The following is a 23,218-nucleotide window of genomic DNA, read 5'->3' on the forward strand; positions in this document are numbered from 1 at the left end:
CTCCGCGGCATGTGGGATCCTCCCAGACCGGGGCACGAGCCCGTGTCCCCTGCATCGGCAGGTGGACTCTCAACCACTTAGCCACCAGGGAAGCTCCTGGATAAACAAATGTTTTTGATACTGTGTGAGGGTAAAAAGTATAGAGTACTCAAGTGAGATTGATAGTAGAGGGTGAAATAGAGTAAGTGTTACCCAAGACCCCACAGCCAATAAATGGTATAAGTTCCATGATTCAAGGTCTTCTAGAATAGTCATTTTATAATACCAACCATTGGCTGAAATAAACAGACCAATATCAGAGATATGGGACTATTTTTGCATTATGAAAACACTATCATTTTGTCTGCTGTTGTACAGAAGTTGATTTGTATGAAGAAATTGCCCCTGACCAGGCAATATGGTGCATGCTGTGAGATTTATTTCCTCCAGGACTCTTCCTTCTTTTGGACTGTTGTCTGTTCAGCTGGATGCTGGGGTAACACATGTAAGAGGAGGCCTCCTGCTTCTGACTGAGGAGGAGGGTGTGACCAAGACAGCCCTTCCAGAATGAAGAAAAGCAGCCAGGAAAACGGGCAGAGGAAAAGTATCAGCCCTCAGAGCTGTGGCACATGGAAAGAGACTGAGATTTTTCTCTCTCTGTAAAAAGTGCTCTTTTCCATTGACCTAAGGAAAATAACTTGTTAAACACGTCTTTCCCTTCCCACTGCCGTTGTTTATGGAACAACAGACTTCACTTAACTCTGAAGTAATGTCTCCTTTCTTCAGGAAAACAGGTGTCCAGACATGCAGCAAATCACATTTTTAAACAGCTAAAACAAGCTGGGACAAAGTGAGAGAGTGGCATGGACATATATACACTACCAAACGTAAAATAGATAGCTAGTGGGAAGCAGCCGCATAGCACAGGGAGATCAGCTCGGTGCTTTGTGACCACCTAGAGGGTTGGGATAGGGAGGGTGGGAGGGAGGGAGATGGAAGAGGGAAGAGATATGGGAACATATGTATATGTATAACTGATTCACTTTGTTATAAAGCAGAAACTAACACACCATTGTAAAGCAATAATACTCCAATAAAGATGTTAAAAAAACAAAAAATAAATTAAAAAAATAAAATAAACTTGAGGACCTTACACATTTCTTTATCCTTTTACCTAGAAATTCTTTCGTGACGCTTACAGTTTCCTGGCTTGGAACTTTTTTTGCCTTGGGATACTTTTGGCCAATCTTTTCAAATTTTTACTATCACATCCCTGTCTTCTTGATCACTGTTCTTTGGATGGAAAATCTGTTTCTTAAAATATAATATTCAACAATTGATTCTTTTTCATTTAAGTCAAATGTACTTTATAAACATGAAGACCTCAGGACCACATTGAATTCTGTCATATTAAATATCTTTATAGGATGAATAAAAGAAAAATTGAGCTATTACTGATCAATATTGGGGGACTTTGAAATATTCCTATCATGACTTATCTAAGTATATGGAGGGAAGAATTATAATCCCTTTTATGAATGAGAAAATCAAGGCAAATGTTCATATATCTAAGATCACACAGTCAGAAAATAGTAAAAACAGGATTCAAATCCAATTTTTATCTAACTTCAAAAACCATGCACTTTCTACCTCACCATGTAATAGAGTTCCTCCTAGACTACATAAAGCTGTTTGTTGAGTAGTTAAGTCAGAAGTGATTTATGAGGCTCTATTATGTACTAGCTGGCAGGGCATGGATAAAGTATCAGTTCTATGGGTCTAAATCTCCTTCTCTGTGGAATCGATACAGTAACAATATCTACCTCATAGGACTTTGTTAAGGATTCACTGAGTTAATGCATGTAAAAGGGCTCAGAACAGTACTGGACATAGTAAATGCTCAATAAAGTTGTTTGTTCATTGTTATTATTATCTGTTAACTTCGTGAATAATAGCATAGCATGAATGTCATGGCTTTGCTTTCATGTGTTATCTTAGTACAACTGAATAGGTGGTTCTAAATAAATGGTAAATGAGTTTGTTTTTTTAAGTTCTTAGTGTTTGTATGTGAGAGATCTCCCTCATTCTTCTCCGTTGGTTGGCAAATTTATGGGAGAAAAAGGGTATCTCTTAGTACTGTTGTTTACAGACTTTCGTTTCAGCTGTGAAACCCTTTTGTAAAATACAGATAGAAGCACTGCTGCTTTATCTAAAGTGGGGGGAAGTGACTCCTGGATCTCCACGTACACCTCCTGCCCTCTAGTACCCCTACCTGGTCATTGCTGTCTTGGGAGTAATTCTGGGAAATCCTGAAGGTTGATGTAATGCAGACTGAGAACCACTAAGCCACAAATCCCACAACAAAACACATTGGGCAGTGACTGATAAATACTATTAATTCTTAATTTCTGTGATAGGCCTATGTCCAGGTGTCCTTCCTCTTAATCTCAGATTGTCTTCACTCGGTTTCCATCCTATACTCACTGTTGAGTGCTTTGTTTAACTGACAGGGTCTACAGTTTGGTACCAGTGAACTGGAGGAGATGGGATCTATGTTCTGCTTGGGCCTCCTCATCTTGGAACTCAAATCTGTAAGCTGCAGCCATCAGCTGCTGACCTGTGCAGCAGCTCTACTGAATGCTGAGGAGTCATCCCTGGACCACCACCTCCAGCGGTAAGTTGCTCACTATTTGAACCTTTGTGTTTCCATTGGAGAATATCTGGGAAGTGAAAGTCACACGGACCTATGGGTCTTTGACAGAGAGAAAATATGGAGAAGCTGCCAGATCAAGGTAGGGTAGTAGTGCTCCATTGGAAACAGACTAGGGGCATCCTTACTTCCTGCTGAAGACAAGGAGGATGTTGCTTACTTGTACATAAATGCACATATAAAGCTACATACATTTATAAATATGTATTTTTATTAAGTTTTGCTCATGGCAAAGAAGATGCAGCTTAGCGACACACGTGCACATTTACCTATGCTTATGTTTGCCAGTTATGTGTTTATAACTGATTTGTGTTATGTGTTTATAACTGTTTATACTGATGTCACTTTGGAGTCATTAGCTAAAATCTGGCAATCTCGCTGCTAATATCCAGACACTTGGGGACAAGAAATGTTTTAATCTTCCCATTCTTAAAAAGCAGTGTTCTGTCTCAGAATACATGATGGTGATGAATACGCTGGCCCAGAGAAACTGACTCACAGCCATGGCAGGGAAAGGATGGATCTCTGAGAACAGTGAGGATCTTTAAAGAGTCAGGAGAGGGAGAACTGTTATCCGCAGAAGCCCTTTTGATGCCCTGTACTGTAGACAAGTTGTATTCGGGGGCAAGAAGGGAAGATAGAAAGGCCATGGGAGAGAAGAGAGATCAGGAAACGTCAGAGGAGTCAAAGAACGCTAAGTCATTGCCCACGTTTTGAGCAAAGCATTGGAGCGGGGGATTGAGCTGTTGGGTGAGGGAGTGCCTGCCGGTAGATGAGGAAACATCTTGTCATGCACTTCATGTCCCAAGGCAGAGAGAAAACCGCTAATACTGGGGCCTCCTATTTCTAGCTCATTTTCGTTAATTTTCCTCCTGCCACTGTTAGGCTGCCATTCCAGTGTGACTTCTCACCAAATGGCCAATCAAGCCTAGAAAGATCTAGCAGTGTAAATTAATACTGCTTTGGAAGGCACTGGTTTCTCTGAGACTTAATTACCTAAGTGCAATATTTAACTTGCTCATCACACGATGCTATAGATCACAGACTATGGAGACTTAAGTAAATCCAGACTTCTTCCCTCCCTAAAGTCACTGTGCCAATTTCGTTTTGACATCACAACCACTTCCGTCTGCCCCAGCTCCTTCAACACCCCTCCGAGCCCGAAGGCTTGGTGTGCTTGGCATCGTGGTTGGTGTTTCAGCTTCTCCCTCTGACAGCAAGCGCTTCCATCTGCCAGGATATATATTTCAACTTGTCTTTTCATCTTTGCCTTTGCTAAGCTATCCTGGGTGCAGGCATGCCTGCGTTTTCTTTCTTTCCTTCCGTCTCCCCCCCTCCCCCTCTGCTGCTCATTGAGGGAAGACTGAGCAGACCTGGCATTGCTTGCTTTCCCTGAATTGATTGTGCCCGTCTGTTTGATCCAATGCAGTGAGGATTAGTTGCCTATAAACTGGAACAAGAAGAAATCTATCAAAGAAGTGCCTTTTCTAATTCAAGCCTAAAGAATTTGGTGTCAGGCTCCAAATGCAGTGGCCGCTGTGTGGGTTATCATAAGAACATAGTATTACCTGCCCTCCATGCCATCCCACACAACTGACTGGTAATTTTTCAGTTACAACCAGTCCGAGAATACTGAAGGTTGAAGTCTTCCTGTGACCTCTGACCCTTCTTAGGCTGGGACGGCTTCTTAAGGGCAGGATACCTACAAAGGGTGTGATTAATCTGTGTGTTTTGAAAAGATTTCAGTTAAATTTGAGAGGCGTGGAGCTTGGTGGAGAGCAGCAGGGTGAAAACTGCCTATTTCACCCAAACGTTTGTATCATAATATATTTTTCTACTCATGGAGGCAGGTGATCCAAACAAATCATGGTTCCTGCCCAAAGGACCTAAGAACTAATGGTTGAGGGGGAAATTACGCTGAAAATATCCTGACCCAGAAAATATTCCTGCCAGTAAGTGTATAATCATTAAAGGCTGGCAGAGGGAAACTTAATAAAATGATATTGGTTTGAAACCAGCAGCAAGCTGTTTGAGTACCTTTGATTCGTTTCTGATGAATGGAACTAAATCATGAGATATAATAATCAGCAGAGTAAATCCTAAGAATTGTGTTAGCAACAGGGGTTCTTACTATAATACAAAGGGTGTAACTAATGTTTGTCAGTACAACTCTCCATAAGCTTTAGAGAGGAGACCTATGCTACCCTCCCGCCGACTCCTGCCTCTTTTCCTTGGGCGTGTGGCCTTTATTTGACATAACAGGGTTATATACTTGAGGAAAGTTCTCTTTTCTTGCAGAGAAGGAGATACTAGAGAAAAAAGGGGGGCTCTGACCTGAAAGTCTGCCTTAAAGAAATGCGAGCACATGTTATTTTGAGGGTCCCTCTGACAACATTAACCCCTGGGAGTGATCTACTGGGAAGATAAAGGCTGGCTGTACGCCGTGGACATCATGTTTTTTGACAATAGGTTTTATGCCTCACTTACCACAAAAACAATTAGAGTGTAGTCAGCATCCACAGAGCAACTTACCGTTTTTCATGAGCAGAGAAAGGGCAGAATGGTGGTTGTTTGCCCAGTGGCTGAAGCTGAAAATGAAGTACATGCACTCTTTGTTTTGGTTTTTCTTCTATAGCTCTCTTCTTCCCAGTTGCTCATTTAAGAAATGTCTGCAGACTCATTAAGGCGTCTTTAGATCTTCTTGCCGTTGCTCTTTCTTTCTCCTTCCTGTCAGTCTCATCCCTGGAAATAATTGTGTGTGCACTGCAGGAATGCTAAGCTGCTTCTTCAGGAGGGGCCGTTTATCCATTGTGACAGGTCTTTTGCAAAGTCATTTAACAGTTTTGCCGAGTCAGCCACCTTTCATCTTGATTTGTATCCCTCCAGTGCCTTTCCACTCTTCAGCTCAGCTCCCCTCTCTCCATTTGTCCTTCCATTAATAACAACAGAAAGCTCAGAGTTTCTGACCTGAGCCTTAGCAATAGCTTAATATCTCGCCTATTCTCCCAAATTACAGTCCTATTGCCTTAACCGGGGCTTCCCTTGGAATCAAGATAAATTAGTTTAATCCTCTCTTCAGTTTGATGAAACAACACAGAAAAAATAAAAATCTTTCATAGACTTTAGAAAACCTAATTAGGCTTTTTAATAATTAAAGATACTTGGTTTTCATTTAAAACATATACACTTTTGTCTTTCTGAATAAGAAAATATAATTTGGAAATCAAACAACAAAAACACATCCCTACTCCTGTCTTCAGTCACACACCATCCATCTACCTGTGGATAACGATTGTCAGCATTTTGGTGAAATTAGATTACTTTTTCACCTATGAATAAATAGATTAAAAAACCCTCAACAACCATGTATAGGAGTTCCTTTCCTTGAAACTTTATAAACACATTTTTCAAAATAGACTTTACTTCTAGAGAAGTTTTAGCTCTCAACAAGATTGAGAGGAAGGTAGAGATTTTCCATATACACCCTGCTCCCACACATGCATAGCCTTCCCCATTATCAATATCCTCTGCTAGACTGGTAGATTTGTGACAATTGATGGACTGACATTGACACATCATTCTTACCTAAAGTCCAGAGTTTACATTAGGTTTCACTTATGGTGTTATACATTTAATGGGTTTGGACAAATGTAAAATGACATGTATCCATCATTATAGTCTCATACGGAGTAGTTCCACTGCCCTAAAAATCCTCTGCACTCCCTTTGTTCATCACTTCCTCTCTGCTAACCTCTGTTAACCACTGACCCTTTTACTAGCTCCATAGTTTTGCCTTTTCCAAAATGTCCTATAGTTGGAATTATACAGCATGTAGCCTTTACAGATTGGCTGTTTCTCTCTTAAAAATATATGTTTTAAGTTTCTTCCATGTCTTTTCATAGCTTGATAGCTCATTTCTTTTTATCACTGAATAATACTCCATTGTCTGGATGTATCACAGTTTACTTATCCATCCACCTACTGAAGAACATCTTGGTTGCTTCCAAGTTTGGGCAATTATGAATAAAGCTGCTCTAAGCATATGTGTGCAGGTTTTTGTGTGGACATAAGTGTTTAACTCCTTTGGGTAAATACCAAGAGCATGATCACTGGATTGTATGGTAAGAGTATGTTTAGTTTTTGTAAGAAACTGTCAGACCGTCTTCTATAGTGGCTGTACCATTTTTCATTCCCACCAGCAATGAACAAGAGTTCGTGTTGCTCTGCATCCTTGTCAGCATTTGGTGTTGTCAGTGTTCTGGATTTTGGCCATTCTAATAGATGTGTAATTGTATCTCGTTTTAATTTGCATTTCCCTGATGACAGAGAGTGTGGAGCATCTTTTCATATGCTTATTTGCCATCTGTATATCATTTTTTAGTGAGGTGTCTTTTAAGTTGTTGATCCATTTTTTAATCAGGTTGTTTCCCTATTTTGATTTTGAAGAGTTCTTTGCATATTTTGGATAACAGTCTTTTATCAGATTGCTTTTTCAAATATTTTCTCCCAGTCTGTGGCTTGTCTTTTCATGCTCTTCATAGTACCTTTCACAGAGCAAAAATCTTTAATTTTTATGAAGTCTACCTTAACAATTCTTTCTTTCATGGATTATGCCTTTGGTGTTGTATCTAAGAAAATAATTGCCAGAGGAACCTAGGGGCAGAACAGGAATAAAGATGCAGACATAGAGAATGGACTTGAGGACACGGGGAGGGGGAAGGGTAAGCTGGGACGAAGTGGCATGGACATATATACACTACCAAATGTAAAATAGATAACTAGTAGTAGGAAGCAGCCACATAGCACAGGGAGATCAGCTTGGTGCTTTGTGACCACCTAGAGGGGTGGGATAGGGAGGGTGGGAGGGAGACGCAAGAGGGAGGAGATATGGGGATGTATGTATATGTATAGCTAATTCACTTTGTTATACAGCAGAAACTAACACAGCTTTGTAAAGCAATTATACTCCAATAAAGATGTTAAAAAAAAAAAAGAAAATAATTGCCAAAACCAAGGTTGTCTATATTTTCTCCTACCTCATCTACTAGATACAATGATTGTTTTTGCATTAAAATCTTTGCAATTTATAGGTGAAAGTGGGGTGCTGTTTTAATTCATACTTTGACCTTTTCTGAAATGGATTACATGCTTCTATTTCATTAGTATTCTTTTTTAAAATAAATATCCAAATAATATCTTTTGTTCTTTATTCTTTTAATAATCATTTTAAAATTTACATTTAAATTCAATTTCTATATTAAAGATATTCTACTTCTGTTTGTCTTGGATATTTCGAATATGTCCCGATTAACCTTTCATGTTTTTTACATAGTTTATTGACTTTGGATGTATTTGTTTTTACATAGATATGTTTCTCAGTCTTCTTCTTTGTTTCTTTTACCTTTGATAAAATTATCTGCCTCAGTCTAATAACAAATAATTCACATGCACTGTAAGAATGTGTTAATTCAACTGAATTAGGTAAGTTTATAATGAGTATATTTACATATTGTAATTCCTCTACATTTTTTCACTATTGAATAAGTCTGTATTTCTAAATTGTTAACCATTTTTAACGGTTGTTAACCATTTGCTATATTGTTAAACATTTGCTACAGCAATTACTTAATAATCCATCCTTTAACACTGATTAATATGTCAGCTTATTATATAGTATTTACATACGCATGTACCTGGTATATATGTATATATATATATGTTTTTGGTTTTATTTTCTGTTCCATTAATCTGTCTGCCAGGAACACATAGTTTTAATGTTGCAACTGTGTAATTTAAACCTGTGATGTTGCAAGCACCACCTCATTAGTATTGTTTAACACACATATACATTTACATATACTTATATTTGCCACTTAATATATTTATGTGTGTATTTGTTTAAAAATGTGCTTTGCTATTTTCCTTTTTAAATTTTCGCCAATAAACTCTATGATGAGTTGTTACCTGCCCAAAGTGAAAGCACTGGGATTTTAACTCAAGTTGCATTAAAATTATAGGGTTTTTTCATCTATTGACTATTTGCCTATATGACTTTTTCAAAACCTGATATTTTGTTCCACTTTTTCAGATCTTCTTTGATGTTCACAAAGTATTGTAGGGGTTCTTTTGTAACCTTTTTTTTTTTTCATGTACTTCCTTGATTTATTATCATGAGCTTTTAATCTTAACATTTAAAATTTTCTTGTCACTCAAAAAGCATCTTTTTCATCATATTTTTGTAAGTGGTTGTCTTAGTTATATAGGAACATTCTTGATTATTGATATGCTTATTAGTAACTTCACTGCTCTCTGTAGTTATACCTAAAAGTGTTCCCCTAGGTTTTTCTGTTTTTCTAGATAAATCATAGTATCATTTATAAATTTTGACAATTAGCTTTGCTTACTTTTTATTCTTATCTATAACCTGCTCAGTTTTGAGAACATAGTTTAAAGATGATGATGATGATTTTATGGGCAACTTGATTGTGAATCTCGCTTCAAAATGAGAATGATTCTAAGTATTTAAGAATTAAGTAAAATGTCTGTTGGTTTGGTATTAATGTTCAATGTCCTCTTTATTAATTATTCTTTTTTCTTAGTTTAGTAACTAAAAAATCAGGATTGGATGATGAGTTTTTTTGTATCTAGAAAAATGATTATTACTTTAAACTAATAGTCTTAAATTATGTTAATAGGTTTTATAATATTCACCCATCCTTGAAAATCAAAGGAAAATGTATTTGGCTATGATCTAAAATATTATTTTATTATAGATATTGATGGTATTTACTGTGAATATAGGAGCTTTTTTCCTATGTTTGTGAGTGAGTGAAGTGTGTACTTGGTCTGTATTGTTCAATCATCCACAATACTTTACATTTCCTAGGATTTTTCCTGGAACATATACATTTTGAAATACACATATTGCCGGTCCAACCATCTGTGTCTCATTTATTTTAAACAAAAATATTGTTTTCCACTTCTTATTTTCTCACATAAGACATATCTGTGGCATTTGGATTGTCTAATAGTCATAGTCAGATCATTTTAAAATTCAGTTTTATGTTTAATTACTTGCGTTGCTCATCTCTATCCACTCTGTGCAATCATGTCCTCATTCTTATTTTTATGTTGACTCATCTCACATTTTTGTTAGAGAACACCTTAATTTTTTTTTTTTTTGGTAAAGTAAATCAATGGTGTACTTTTGGTATATTAGTATACATGTGGATATCTTCCTCTTTCCTTTACATCGGAGTTCCACTTTGCCTACCTAGAGATTTCATTAAAACAATATAGGCTTGGTTCAATTTTCTCTGATATTTAAGCCATTAGTAATCAGCCTAACTTTTCTTTCTTTGTATGTACCTTGTTTATTTCTGCCTTAATAGTTTTTCCTTTTTCATTAACACAAATATTCTTTTTCTACTGCATCAAAATTATTTCTTTTCTTTTTTCTTTTTAGGTTTAGGTCCTTTTGATTCATTTGGAATTTGAATACCCTATCCTTTTCTGACATGTCTTTCAATTATACAACAGCAGTGTTTCCATTCTAGCGCTTCATTCTCTTTCTCTGGAGTGTTTGATATCTGCTTTCCAGACTCCCTATCTGTCATGTCTTCTCCTCTCATCACTTCTACTTTGTAACTCTTCTTTTCATACTTAAAAAAATTTTATTTTTTAGTGGAGCATAGTTGATTAACAATGTTGTGTTAGTTTCCAAAAAAGTAATACAAATGAACTTACTTACAAAACAGAAACAGACTCATAGACTTAGAGAACTAATTTATGGTTACCGAGCAGGAATGATTGGAGGGAGGGATAGATTGGAAGTTTGGGATTGACATGTACACACTGCTATATTTAAAATAGATAACCAGCAAGGACCTACTGTATAGCAGAGGGAAAGCTGCTCAATATTCTATAGTACCTTGTAACTCTTAACACTAGATTCTGGAAGTGCGTCTAATGTTTGTCCTCATAGATTCAGTTTTCTGCAGCGTGGACTCTCCTCTTTGCTGATGTGTTTTATTTTCAGCCATTTTACATTTAGGTTTTATTGCAGCTATTTCTTTATCTCTCATCAGTTTTTCTTTTATTCATGCTTGCTTGCAATATGGTCAGCTCTCTTTCCATTTGGATCTGCTATCTTTTCATGTACTGTTTCACGGATGTCATTTTTCTTGAATTTTCCTGATACCTGAACAGGGGCTACCTAATGCTGGCTTCTGTTTCCTGTGCCTAATCATTTCCCAAAGAGCACCATTGATCTGTGGGTTGAGTAAGGCATTCATCTCCTTATACACTGCAGAATGTTTCACGCTCTGGGTTGTTAAGATTCTTTCATCCTCCTCTTTCAACTTCTATTTCATCATTTTTTTGTTTATTCATCTTTGAATCGTGAGAGCTCTATTAAGGCTTAAAATTGCTCAATAACCCAGGATTTAGATGCTCTTTAAACCCGTTTTGTAGTCTAGCTGGATGCAGATAACTCCTCCTGTTTTAGTATGAAGTAACTTGATTTAGATGGTGCTTTTTCTTCAAGAATTCATGATATTTTGGCTTTGACCTGAAAGTATAGATCTGATTGTACTGCAGAAGTTAAGGAGAAAGGAAGAGTTATATCTCTATTTCTGGAGACTCTCTGACTCCCTCAAGATGGTTGGTTAATATTTACTAAATGAATATGTGAATTACTTGAGATACAATATTATCAATGAACTTGTGTTCAAAATAAGTTTATATTTTGGAATCCTGTAGGGGGAAATTAATGACAGTTATGATGATGATGGTGATGGTGATGACAGCAAATATTTATATAAGTGACATGCAATCTCCTAAGTATTAATTTACTTGTATAATCTCATTTAAGCCTCTCAATAACTTTATGTACTAGATATTATTATATTCATATTGCAGATGAGTACATTGTGATTCAAAATAAAATATGTGGCTTGCCTAAGATGACAGAATTGATAAGTTGTAGAGCTGAGATTTGAACCTATACAGTTTTGCTAAAGAATCAGTACTGTTAATCACTATGATACACTACCTCTTAATAGATAATAATAATAGCTAACACATGATAAGAATTTACTCTTGTCATGTCCAGTGCTCTGTGTTTTGTATGCATACCTCATTTCTTGCTTTATCTTTTAAACCAGGGGTTGACAGACTTTTTCTGTAAAGGGACAGATAGAAAATATTTTAGTCTTTATGGGCCATATGGTCTGTTTTACAACTACTTAGCTCTGCTGTTACAGCGTGCAAGTAGCCATAGCCAATATGCAAATATATGGGCATGGGTACATTTCAGTAAAATTTTATTTACAAAAATAAAGAGTGGACTGGATTTGTCCCAGAGAGCCAAAGTTTGCCAACTCCTGCTTTAAACAATTCTTTGAGGTATGTACTATTATCTCCCTTATACAGATAAGGAAACTGGAGGTCAGAGAAGCTATATAACTTGTTTTTCACCCAGCTAATAAGAATCACATAGGAGTTGAACCAAGCAGTATGACTCTGTATCCTTGATGTTTAGTGACTACAGATACTAAGCTGAGTGGGGTTTTATATGACTAATGAATGACACTTTTTTCTTCTCTCATGAATTCTAAACCAAATAAGAAATAGAACACAGGAGTTGGATAGGTTGAATGGAACATACCTGATTTTTTTTTACTGGTTATAAAGAATTAGAGTGCATGGATCCACCATAATTGGACTTTCTTACCTAGAATTGTAGGAGCAGAGTTGGCCTTGCTAAGCTTATCATGCAGAGGAGCAATGAGGGGCATCTTGAGTTCAGGGAGAGAATGAACACAGGGGGTCACCAGCAACTCATGCTCACTCAGCATCTCCCCCTGAATCATCAACTTCATGACACTCTTCCTCCCTTAGGGAGAAGCAGGTGAGGGCAGGAAGTGGAGTACCAATGTCTGTGGGCCAAAATGAGACATATGGGAATGGGGAGAATTGTTCCCCAAAAGGTGCATTGTATCAAAACAAAAGATGGAAACTCAATATTTCAGATTGCAAATTACACTCTGTTTCCAACAATTCCAGTTGTTGCTGCATAGCAATTATGACAGTATTTCTTTTTGCTTGTCTTTGGTCACCCTAATTTTATTTAAATTAAAAAATATTAGCCCACAATACCTAATATTTGAGAATAGTCTTAGCTTCACTCCGTAGTTGTAGGCAAAGAAATGTCCAGTGGCTACGAGGAGGGAAATGTTGGAACGGAACTCAGCCTGGGGATCTTTTGAGACTATAAGTTATCACGTGTAGCTTTAAAACATTAAATGGCTCTCTAACGGATCAGGGAAAATGAATTGATTAGCCAGGAAGAAGTGCTAATCTTAGCAGGAAACAATAACAAAAACCCTGGTCCATTAGTAAAGAAAGGCTAATTCAAATATTTTTGGTATGATTCTATGCTGATTCTTCTACAATAAGTGAATAAAAATAATGAAAACTCAGTGTTAGTGCATCTATGAAGAAAGAAGTTTAATAATACTATACTCTGTAAATTGGTTTACTTTTCCTCTGGAGAAGAATTTGGCAACTTTTAAGAAGGTCCGTAAAAACCTCCCATTTAATTTTGTTTCCAGCTAGAATATCCCTCAAGAAAATAAACTTATCAGAAAACAGTATTTACTACATAGATATTTATAGCAATGAGACTTATATCCCCAAATAAATTTAACCCAAATTCCTAGTAGTAAATAGAGAAAAAAGAAAGAACATGGTTGATTAATTTTCTAGAATACCATGAAACCATGAAAATAATGTGTGTCAATGCATATATGAGATGATAATAAAAGCAGACATTCATTAGAACCTTACCATGAACTCGATGCTATGCTAAGCATTTTGTTAGTATTATTTTACTTTATCATGTAAATAATCTTGTGTGATAGATGCTATTATTAAAGTCCCCTTTTACAAAGAAATTGTTCTATAGAGGTTAAGAAGTCTGCCAAATGCCATGAATCTTACAGAAGAACTGCTAGCTTTTGAATTCACTTCTGTTTCATTACAAGGCTCAAGTTCTTCTCCTTTATGATGTTCAGACTTTCAAATAATAAATGGGAAAAAATCAGGATAATTAATACTCTACACATGCTGATTGTGACTTCAGCAACATGCAGAGCCACTGACAGAGGTGAGGGCCATTAAATGGATAATCTAAAACTTATTTAATCATCTTAGTTTCTTTTTCTCTTCAGTCCCTAAAAGTATGTGTTGGGTGAAGTGAATGTATGTCTGTGTGTGTTTATGTGTAAGTTTCAAAATCTTAATGTCTTGTACGTATTTTGGCCCAGAAATATCCCTTGATTATTTTAATACTATTCAGGGAAGATTAATATATATCATCATAGGTGGAATGTATGTCACCATGGGTTGAATGCATTGCAACTCATGGGGATAAGAATTCGAAAGAGAGAGGTGATACAGATTGCAGACAGAAAGGAGTTAAAGTGAATTTTCTTCATGTTGCATATTTGTTATTTGTAAAATATCCCCACCTAATAACAACCATGAATGTTAACCTAAAAGAATACCTATTTTACAAATGACTCCATGGGAGCCCAGGGAGTCTAAGTGACCCCTAGGTGTGGTTAAGTGATTTACCCATTTCCAGTCAACACTGGGGATCTCATTCACTTCTGCCTCAGGCTCAACCAAATGAAAGGCTGGTCTCTTGCCTATGAATCTATAAATACCTGGAAGCAGAATAGGCTATCAGGCCCTGGAAAAAAATTTCAATCAAGAAAACTCACTCTTTCCACTCTCTATTATCAACAGCAGCCTTTTGCAGCCTTGTCTTTTGTTGTTGTTAATTATAAAAATGGAAGACAAAAACCTTTAAAGTTTTCCCAAACAGGAGAGGCTATCTTTATATAGGAAAGCTTCAAATAGCCTGGTATGGGTGATCTAAGTTAATTCAATAGACTTTCATTAATTTTTTGAGTAATACCTTTTTCTCTTTATTTCTTAATACTGGTTTTCTCTTTATTAAGAAACTCCATGAGCCCCTGTGGCTCTTACAAAGAGCTAGCCCTCTAGTATTATGGTTCAAACCATTTTACCTATAAGAGTTAGTCTACCAGATGGTATAGAGGAAAGCAAAACTATGGATGTGACAACAAAGGCAAAAAAAAAAAAAAAAGAAAAGGAAAAAGGAAAGCTGTTTTACAAGAGAAGAAATCAAGGTCATAATATTCAAACTAGAGTAGCCTTATGAGGATAAAAAGAAACAGAAAGTTTACATTTTTGGTTTGTAAGCTTCTGAATTTAGATGACTCTGTTGTAGAAGAGAAATGCGAGGTGAGTTTCTGTGAACATTTCCACGTTTTGCCCTTTTTCTTTATTCTGGCCATTTGTCCAATTCCCCCCTCTTAGAAGTGAATCAAGTAAAGAAATCTAGACACATCCACTGCATCCAAGATGAAATAATCTGTCATGGTTTTTGCTGTTCCACAAATTTCCATGAAGCCCTCACTTTGTTATCCAGCACAGTTTTTACCAAGGACGTGTGACTTAGTTTCACAGAAGCTCAGTTCTGGTTCAGAATATTACTGCTGACAACTGACTCTGTGACTATGGGGAGGTGGCTTAACTTGTTTACTCTCAGATTTTTTTTTTTTTTTTTTTTTTGGCGGTACGCGGGCCTCTCACTGTTGTGGCCTCTCCCGTTGCGGAGCACAGGCTCCCGATGTGCAGGCTCAGCGGCCATGGCTCACGGGCCCAACCGCTCCGCGGCATGTGGGATCCTCCCGGACCGGGGCACGAACCCGCATTCCCTGCATCGGCAGGTGGACTCCCAACCACTGCGCCACCAGGGAAGCCCTACTCTCAGACTTTTTAGCTTTAAAATTAAAGATCTTTAAGTTCCTTTCATCTCGAATAGCCTATGTTTATTCTCAATGCTACAGCCATTGATATCCTCTCACTTCAGCATGAGCAGTAAGGTTGCAACACTTCATTCAAGATATAAAAGGCAAGGCAGTTGAATTATGCTAAGTGGCACAAAGCTCGTATTTGGTTGAATGAAAATTAAATTTTATCTCCATGCCTACTGAGTAGATAATAAAGGGACAGAAGCTTAACAGTACTTAGGTAACAGAAAGGAGTTATAAATAAGTGAGAAGAAAAGGAGAGGGTAAAATAAAGAGGTTTGTTCAGAAGTAGATTTAGGGGCAATAACATGGTGAGGAATGATGCGCTTATGATGACTTGTTATTCATCATTTCATTATGTGGTTTTGAATCAGGGAAGCTGACTAGTTCCTTGTGTTTTGCCAGCGTGTGACAAAATAAATACAATGAGGAGTAGAATGGTGACAGGTCATAGGGCTTGGAAGTGTGATAAAGGTTTGATATGTGTTATCTTAAATCAAGCAAACCCTAGGAAATCTTTATTATTATTAGGAAATCTTTATTACTATTATTAATTGTTACGTTATAGATGAATAAATGGAGGCTTAGGATGCTAAATGTTTGGTGAAACCCAAGCTACTACTACATGGCTGATCTGTGATTCAAATACAGATCACTGATTCCAAATTTCTTTTTTTTTTCCTGAAATGTACTGCAAATAATTCTTTAAAATTTTATTTATAAAGCAGTTTCCAACACAAAGGGGAAAGCTTAGACCATGAAAAATAATCTGTATAAGTTGATGTTCTTAACCAAAGAGCTGGTTCCTCTACATTCAGTACAAAGATCACAACATCCTCCATGATAAGGAAACATACATGCAAATAAGTCTCAACATTGTAAACCTTTCACTCACTGAATGTTCAAGACCATGAAGGAAAACCAGTCAATCTAACTTTGTTGTTTTTCTTGTTATTCATATATTTAATTACTTGGGAATAACCTAGGAAAAGTCAAAGGAACTTCTTCTTTGTATTCTAAGGAAAAGATGTAAAATTATCTTTTAGGTCTACTTAGTTATTGAAGGTTTGCCTTAGAAAGGAGGGATCTAACTTTTGGAAAGAGGGCCTGAAGAAGTTGAATTGACTCTGTCTCTTATCAGTGAAGCACTGAGGGCATAGAGATGATTTGCATTCCAGTCTGAGCTATAGTTTAACCACTCAGCCATTAATATTGTGGGAAAATAGACACTGGGGAATTGAGTATACTCATCAGAAAAGCAGGAGTTAAGGACACCACTGATGATAATAACCAATATTTATTTACTGCTTAACAAATGCCAAATACTAATTCTAAGTTTTTATTCATATAAGCCTTTTTTTTTAACTTATTTTATTTTATTTATTTATTTTTTGGCTATGTTGGGTCTTCGTTGCTGGGTGCAGGCTTTCTCTAGTTGTGGCAAGGGGGGCTACTCTTCATTGCGGTACGTGGGCTTCTCATTGCAGTGGCTTCTCTTGTTGCTGAGCACAGGCTCTAGGCACACAGGCTTCAGTAGTTGTGGCACTCGGGCTCAGTAGCTGTGGCTCGCAGGCTCTAGAGCACAGGCTCAGTAGTTGTGGCTCACGGGCTTAGTTGCTCCGCAGCATGTGGGATCTTCCCGGACCAGGGCTCGAACCCGTGTCCCCTGCACTGGTAGGCGGATTCTTAACCACTGCACCACCAGGGAAGCCCCATATAAGGTTTTTAAATTCCCTCAAATAGTCCTAAGAGGTAAAAAAAATATTTTGCCCCCATTTTAAAGAGATGAAACCGAGGTACAGGGAATTTAAATAACTTGCCTAAAGTTACTCGTAAGTGATGGAGCAGGAATTTGAACCCTGGAAGCCCTCTCCAGGACCAGCATGTTTAACCACGATACCAGTTTGAACAGCAGAGGTGGTTTTGTAAAATCACAAATCTCTTGTTTCTAACTGGATCATATGTGTGTCTATACTTGTTTACCTTGTCAGGAAAACAAGTTGCTCTTTATGAATTCCAGGTCAGAATGTTGTGTAAAGGGAAGGGGAGGCTTATTAAACCATTGGAAAGACTGTGGGGGGCCAAAGGCAAGGACTCTGTGGCGGATTAACATTTAGTGCCAAAGTTAGTGGTTTTCAAGAGCCCAGTCAGAAGCTGCTTTGAATCTCAAGATTTTCCAGGACACTCCCTCCATGCATCTCCATCTGCTGGAGTCCTCCTGAAGGAACTGCCCTCAACTACGTCTGTGGTCTATAGGCACAAAGAAGGTGGCTGGCTAAGGCTTGCCTGAAAGCTGATGATGTCTGATGTCTCCCCATCCATCTACCACAAATGCTTGCCCGGAGATAATGGTCTCTCCCCTTCTGCCTCCAAATCTGATAAACAGATTGGCAGAATCTAACCCAGAACCTTAAGAAGAACTAGAGAGAAATGATGGAATTATTATACCACTAAATACTAAGTCATGTTTTTAATATAATCATGAGTGAGTTTGAAAGATCATGGCCTGCAAGTAAACAAATCTATGGCTCCAAAGCAGAGGTATGAGTGCCATCAGAATTAAGCAGAAGCTAAGCTGGTTTCACTAGTTCCCATGGAGTAGAATGATGGTAATTCTTAAATCTGCACATTTTTGTTGAGTTCCCAGTGTATACGTGAAGATTACAATGATTTTAATTTGTAAAATTCATATTTTAGGTGTTTATGTTTATAACAACTCTGTGAAGGCCCCCAGGTAGAAATTGGAATGGTGAGAGGGTGAGAGATGCGTGCACCCAGGCAGCCAGGTCTGCACAGTCACCTCTTGGGATTTGTACAGATGTTCCAGGCAGAGTTCGCGTATATCCAACGTCATAACTGTTAACTAACTCCGTCAGCAACACAGAGTTTGTGTCTTCCCTAAGAGCCCAGTTTTTGTTAGCAGCGGTAATAAGCATAGGGTCAGGGACATTAAATTTCCTAAAGAGGTTGGAATTTATAAAGCCAAAGGAGAAACAAAAACATACCTAGTTATATTTCAGGCAGGAATGCAGCTAAAGGGAAGGCACAGCGGGGAAACCTTTGATCCATGGCATGTTTTGGCTTCACTACGTAAAGAACGATATTCAGACTGAGAAGGAAGAAGAAGAGGAGGCAGAGGAGGAGGAAAATAGAATAAAACCTGCCAAGAAGGAACAGATGTCACATGTGGGAGAGGGAATTTAAAAAAAATATATGTATTAGTCTAAATGAATTCAGGTTTCTGGATTGGCTGTATTAAAAGGCAATTCTGAAATAATACCCATATGATATTATCTAATTCCTGTCCAAGATCTTTGAGGAGGCATGTTTGCAAACTGAAGTTGGAAAAATATCCTTTTACTCTCCAAAACCTAGAAAGAGAGATAGTCTCTCAAACTTAAGCAAATGAGTATGATGTAGATATCAGGAAAGCACAGGTTGAATTATTAAGGAAGGTTTATTAAGTGTTCAGAAAATGAACTGGGCATGACTGGAAACTACTAAATATTCCCTGTAAAAGAAAATGCTCAAACAAACCTGATTTTATTATAGCTTAATTGAGGCATTTTTGATGTACAATAAACTGCACATATTTAAAATATGCAATTTGATTGGTTTTGGCATTTATACATACAGTCATGATACCATTACCACAATAAAAATTACAACTATTCCCATCATCCCCCCCCAAACATCTTTGAGTCCCTTTGTAATACATTTCTCACTGAGACAACCATTGATTTGCTTTCAGTCCCTAAATTTTTGTCTGTAGTTTTAGAATTTTATGTAAATGAAATCATATAGTATGTACTCTTTTCCCCCCCTTTGGCATTTTCGCTCAGCATAATTATCTTGCGATTTATCCATGTCCTAATCTGATTATATTTTATTTTTATAAGGTTAGTAGCTAGTAGATCAAATAAATGTAGAAGAAATTGTTTACCTGGACTTCAACCACACATTTCTGTTTCTCTAACAGTCTGAGATAGATCAATCCTAACTAAAATTTTTTTCACTGGTTGTTCCCTCAGACTGATATGCATTTCCTACAGATCATTGCATAGCTGGCTCCTTCTTGACATTCAAGTCTCAGCTTAAATGTCATAATCTCAGCAACATTTGTCATGACCACCTTGCCTAGAGTAGCATTCCTAGTCACTACTACTATGACACCTTTAATTTAATATCATCTCTCTTTTCCAGCTAGCATGTACAACCCATGAGAGAAGGAACTTTGTCTTGTTCAAAGCTGTATTCCTAGCACCCAGAACAGTGCCTGATGCATAGGAGGTAATCAATAAATAAGTGAACAAATAAATCTTTGCCAAGCCTTTCATCTACGTTTATGGGAAATTATGGAGACCTATGGGCTGAATAATGGCATAATTCAATGTAATTGTTACTAGTTGAAGTAATATATTCTAAGTATGCTGATTAATGGATATTTTTCCGTCTGAATTGGGATTTATATTCACAGCTTTGCCTTAAGTCCTATCCTATTCCACAATTTTTACACATTAAAAAAATAAAGCACTTAGCTGTAACTATAGAAACAATGGTATTTCTTTCTGTATAATGTGAAGTTATAACACATAATAATGATGTAATTGATATTCTAAAATATATTTACAGATGGAAATGATAGATGGTGCTGAAAAGATGAAAGTAGATAAGGATAAATTCTGCTCCCAGACAAGGACACACCCCCTTGGAAGAGTACACAGCTGTCTATGTGGGGTTGTAATTGACAGTGAGCTTAGTAAGACTCAGTGTGCTAAACCTGCCAAAGTTCTAATGACAACTTAGTGGCTTTAATAGAGTTATAAAATACAGAATTGGAGAGGCATAAGTTTCCTTCTGCTTTGCTCTTAACACAAAACCTAGAGAATTATAATTTGTTCCTGAACCACAAAAATGGAAATGGTTTCAATGGATTGCATACATAATAGAAAGATGAGTAATGTAAAAATAGTACATATAATGAATAGTAGAAGAAATGGGCAGTGTTTATTTCGTCGGCTGTCTCTGTATATTTCCCTAATGAAAAGAAATTAAGGCTAGTCTTGGTCTGACATCAACAGTGAACTAATATCTATTAATATCTGATACTACCTGGTTTGCTCAGTCAGAGATGCCCACAGATGGAGTGACTTCAGGCTCTTACAGCACTTGAAAAAGGCTTTGTAGGTCAGACTTAAGATTGTGAATTGTTACTTGGATGATAGCATATTTAGAATCTGTACTAACTCTGACTTATAAATTAAACTGTATCACAATATTAAAAAAGAAAGCTGTTCATTTTCATTTAGTTTATTTGGTATGAGATGTAGTCCATTCACTTTTTAAAAATAGATGAAACCACGAATTCTTCCCTTAATTCCTTATTGATACGAATAATCCACTGCAGAGGTAGGTTTGAGGAGTGGCTGCTTGGCACTCTTGTTTGAAATTTTATCTTGCGCTATTAGGGGACAAAAAACTGTTTGTTTTGTTTTCGCATTTTACTTAAACCAGAGAATAGCAGTTTTTCATAGGGTGTAGGGGGTGTATATTGAAAACTTTGGTTTCTAGGTCTTAGTCACCACACAAAATCATTTTATATTCCTCAATTTCCATTCAGTTGGATGGTTTTGTGTAGATGCTTGCTGAGATGGTACTGTCCAACGGTGTGGGTGCTGAATTGTAGGGCTCTCGAGGGGAAATTTTCTCAGCAGTCTCATTAGTAAGATGAGACTGCAGGCAAAAAGATAAGCTTGCCCAATTTATTTACTTAGGCATTCTATTTTTCAAAATTGTATTATTACCCAGGGAAAAGCATTAGCTATTGCTGCATCTTTCTTTTATGTAGACATTTATTTCAAATTGTAAGAAGTACAAAACATAGTAATCCATATTAAGTTGTGGGTTGCATTTTTCCTGGACAATTTTCTCTATTAACAAGAAGTGGCGACAAAGGAAGAACAGAGACATATTTATTACGTGATGTGGAAACAACACTGTTTCTAAATGATACTGTTGTGTGATGTATTCCTAGAGGTACTGACAGCTCCTTATAAGGCAGATGAACATTTCAGCTGAAGTTTGCAAGCAACACACAAGGCTAATTACAAAATATTTTTCTGTCTCTCAGCAAACTGCAGGGGGCAAGAGTGAGCTTGTATAAGCACTAAGAACCTAGATTTCCCTGGGTGCTGTCTTCTCACATGTGTTTTTAAATCTTCCAACTTGTGATTATTATTTTTCAGAACTGAATTAGTGAATCATTTTACATAGTACCATTATGTAAAATAAAATGATACTTTGTTTCCCTGCATTCACCAATTACTGGGTGGAGAAAATTGGACTCCTAAAAGACACATGTGTATATAGTTTGCCAGATTACAGGAAAGCCTTGTAAAATGCTCCCAGATGTTTGATGTAAGAGAGAGAAAATGCCAGGAACAAGGAACAAATTGAGGTGGGTTTCAGATATTATACAATCTATTGAAGTAAAAGCTAAGAAAATAAATAAGATCATAGACATGAAATCCCTCTGGAAGGTCAATAATCATAGAGTTTAACTATATTAAACCCATTTTCTCCTTTGCTTTCTCCCCTTTTGCCTGATACTATTGTAGAAAATATTAAGGAATATTATTGCTAATCCTTAATAAATAGTACATTAAGCATGAATTACCTTATCTTTTCAGCACAAGGACTACAGGACTGCAAATGAACAAAATCTGGACTGTTTTACTTTTCAGGGACCAGACCCCCATATCCAATCATCAAGATTGCCTTTCATTTTAAGGGTTGGTTAGGTGGTTCCTGATAAGAATTTTGCTGTGAAAGAGTTGAAGCATTGTAACTAGAGTCTCCTTTCAACCTCAAAGAGCAAATGGAGAGCCTGTCCATCCCTTGGTATGAAGTTTCTTAAACTTGACTATAGCAGAGCCAGATGAAGTAAGGATTGTAAAACTGGCCTTCTTCGAATGTCAGGATTGTTCTTGAATCAGTCTATGTTCTAGCAGCAAAAAGCTGGAAAATGGCAAAGAGGTAATTGAGAAGAGATCAATGAAGGGACTGTTTTTGAAGGCAAGATTAAGGGAACCATTAAAGGATGGTGAAGCACTCTGGAAAGGGCAATAGTGGGAAGGTATTATCACCTTAGTGAGATAGAGCGGTAGAACCAAGGAAGAGTTGCCCTAGCCTGTGAGAGATGTATCTGCATGGTAAGGAGTGTCCGACAGGGAAGAATATTGCAGCCACTGCCAAACAATGTTTTCATAGGGAGGGACATGAAGGAATAAATGCCATACCTTTTTCTCTTACTAACTCCTGATCTCCTGAATATGCCAGTTTGTCCAAACCCAACCAAGGCAAGAAAGCTTGGTTAAACCAGTCTTTGAGGTCAGTCTCCTAGGACACAGAGCAGGATGGAGCAAGATGAAGAAGACCTGGAGGAGAAAATGGAGAATATGTAGCACATTCCACATTTTAGCTTACTTGTTTTTGGAAATATACCCCCAAATTATTAGTTTCCATGTTTTCATAGATAAGTATACTAAGATTAAAGTCCTTAAATAATTTTCCCCAATTTAAAAAAGGATCTATCTGACTTCAAACTCTTCAACCTCTTTCCGCT

The 23,218-nt window shown here is 37.1% G+C and overlaps 1 protein-coding gene across 7 annotated transcripts in view; it reads left to right on the forward strand.

The window, feature by feature from the left end:
• Positions 1-23,218, forward strand: part of AGBL1 (AGBL carboxypeptidase 1) — a 958,763-nt gene that overhangs the window by 572,931 nt on the left and 362,614 nt on the right. For all 7 annotated transcript variants that reach the window (XR_009541841.1, XM_060156164.1, XM_060156157.1 and 4 more), the window contains one exon: positions 2,490-2,653. Coding sequence is in view for 6 of the 7 variants with exons in the window: in XM_060156164.1 (XP_060012147.1) it covers positions 2,490-2,653 (164 nt within the window). In the remaining variant the exon portion in view is untranslated. The remainder of the gene's footprint in view (positions 1-2,489; positions 2,654-23,218) is intronic.

This window comes from Lagenorhynchus albirostris, chromosome 1 (genome assembly GCF_949774975.1).
Source record: "Lagenorhynchus albirostris chromosome 1, mLagAlb1.1, whole genome shotgun sequence".
Classification (NCBI taxonomy): Eukaryota; Metazoa; Chordata; class Mammalia; order Artiodactyla; family Delphinidae; genus Lagenorhynchus; species Lagenorhynchus albirostris.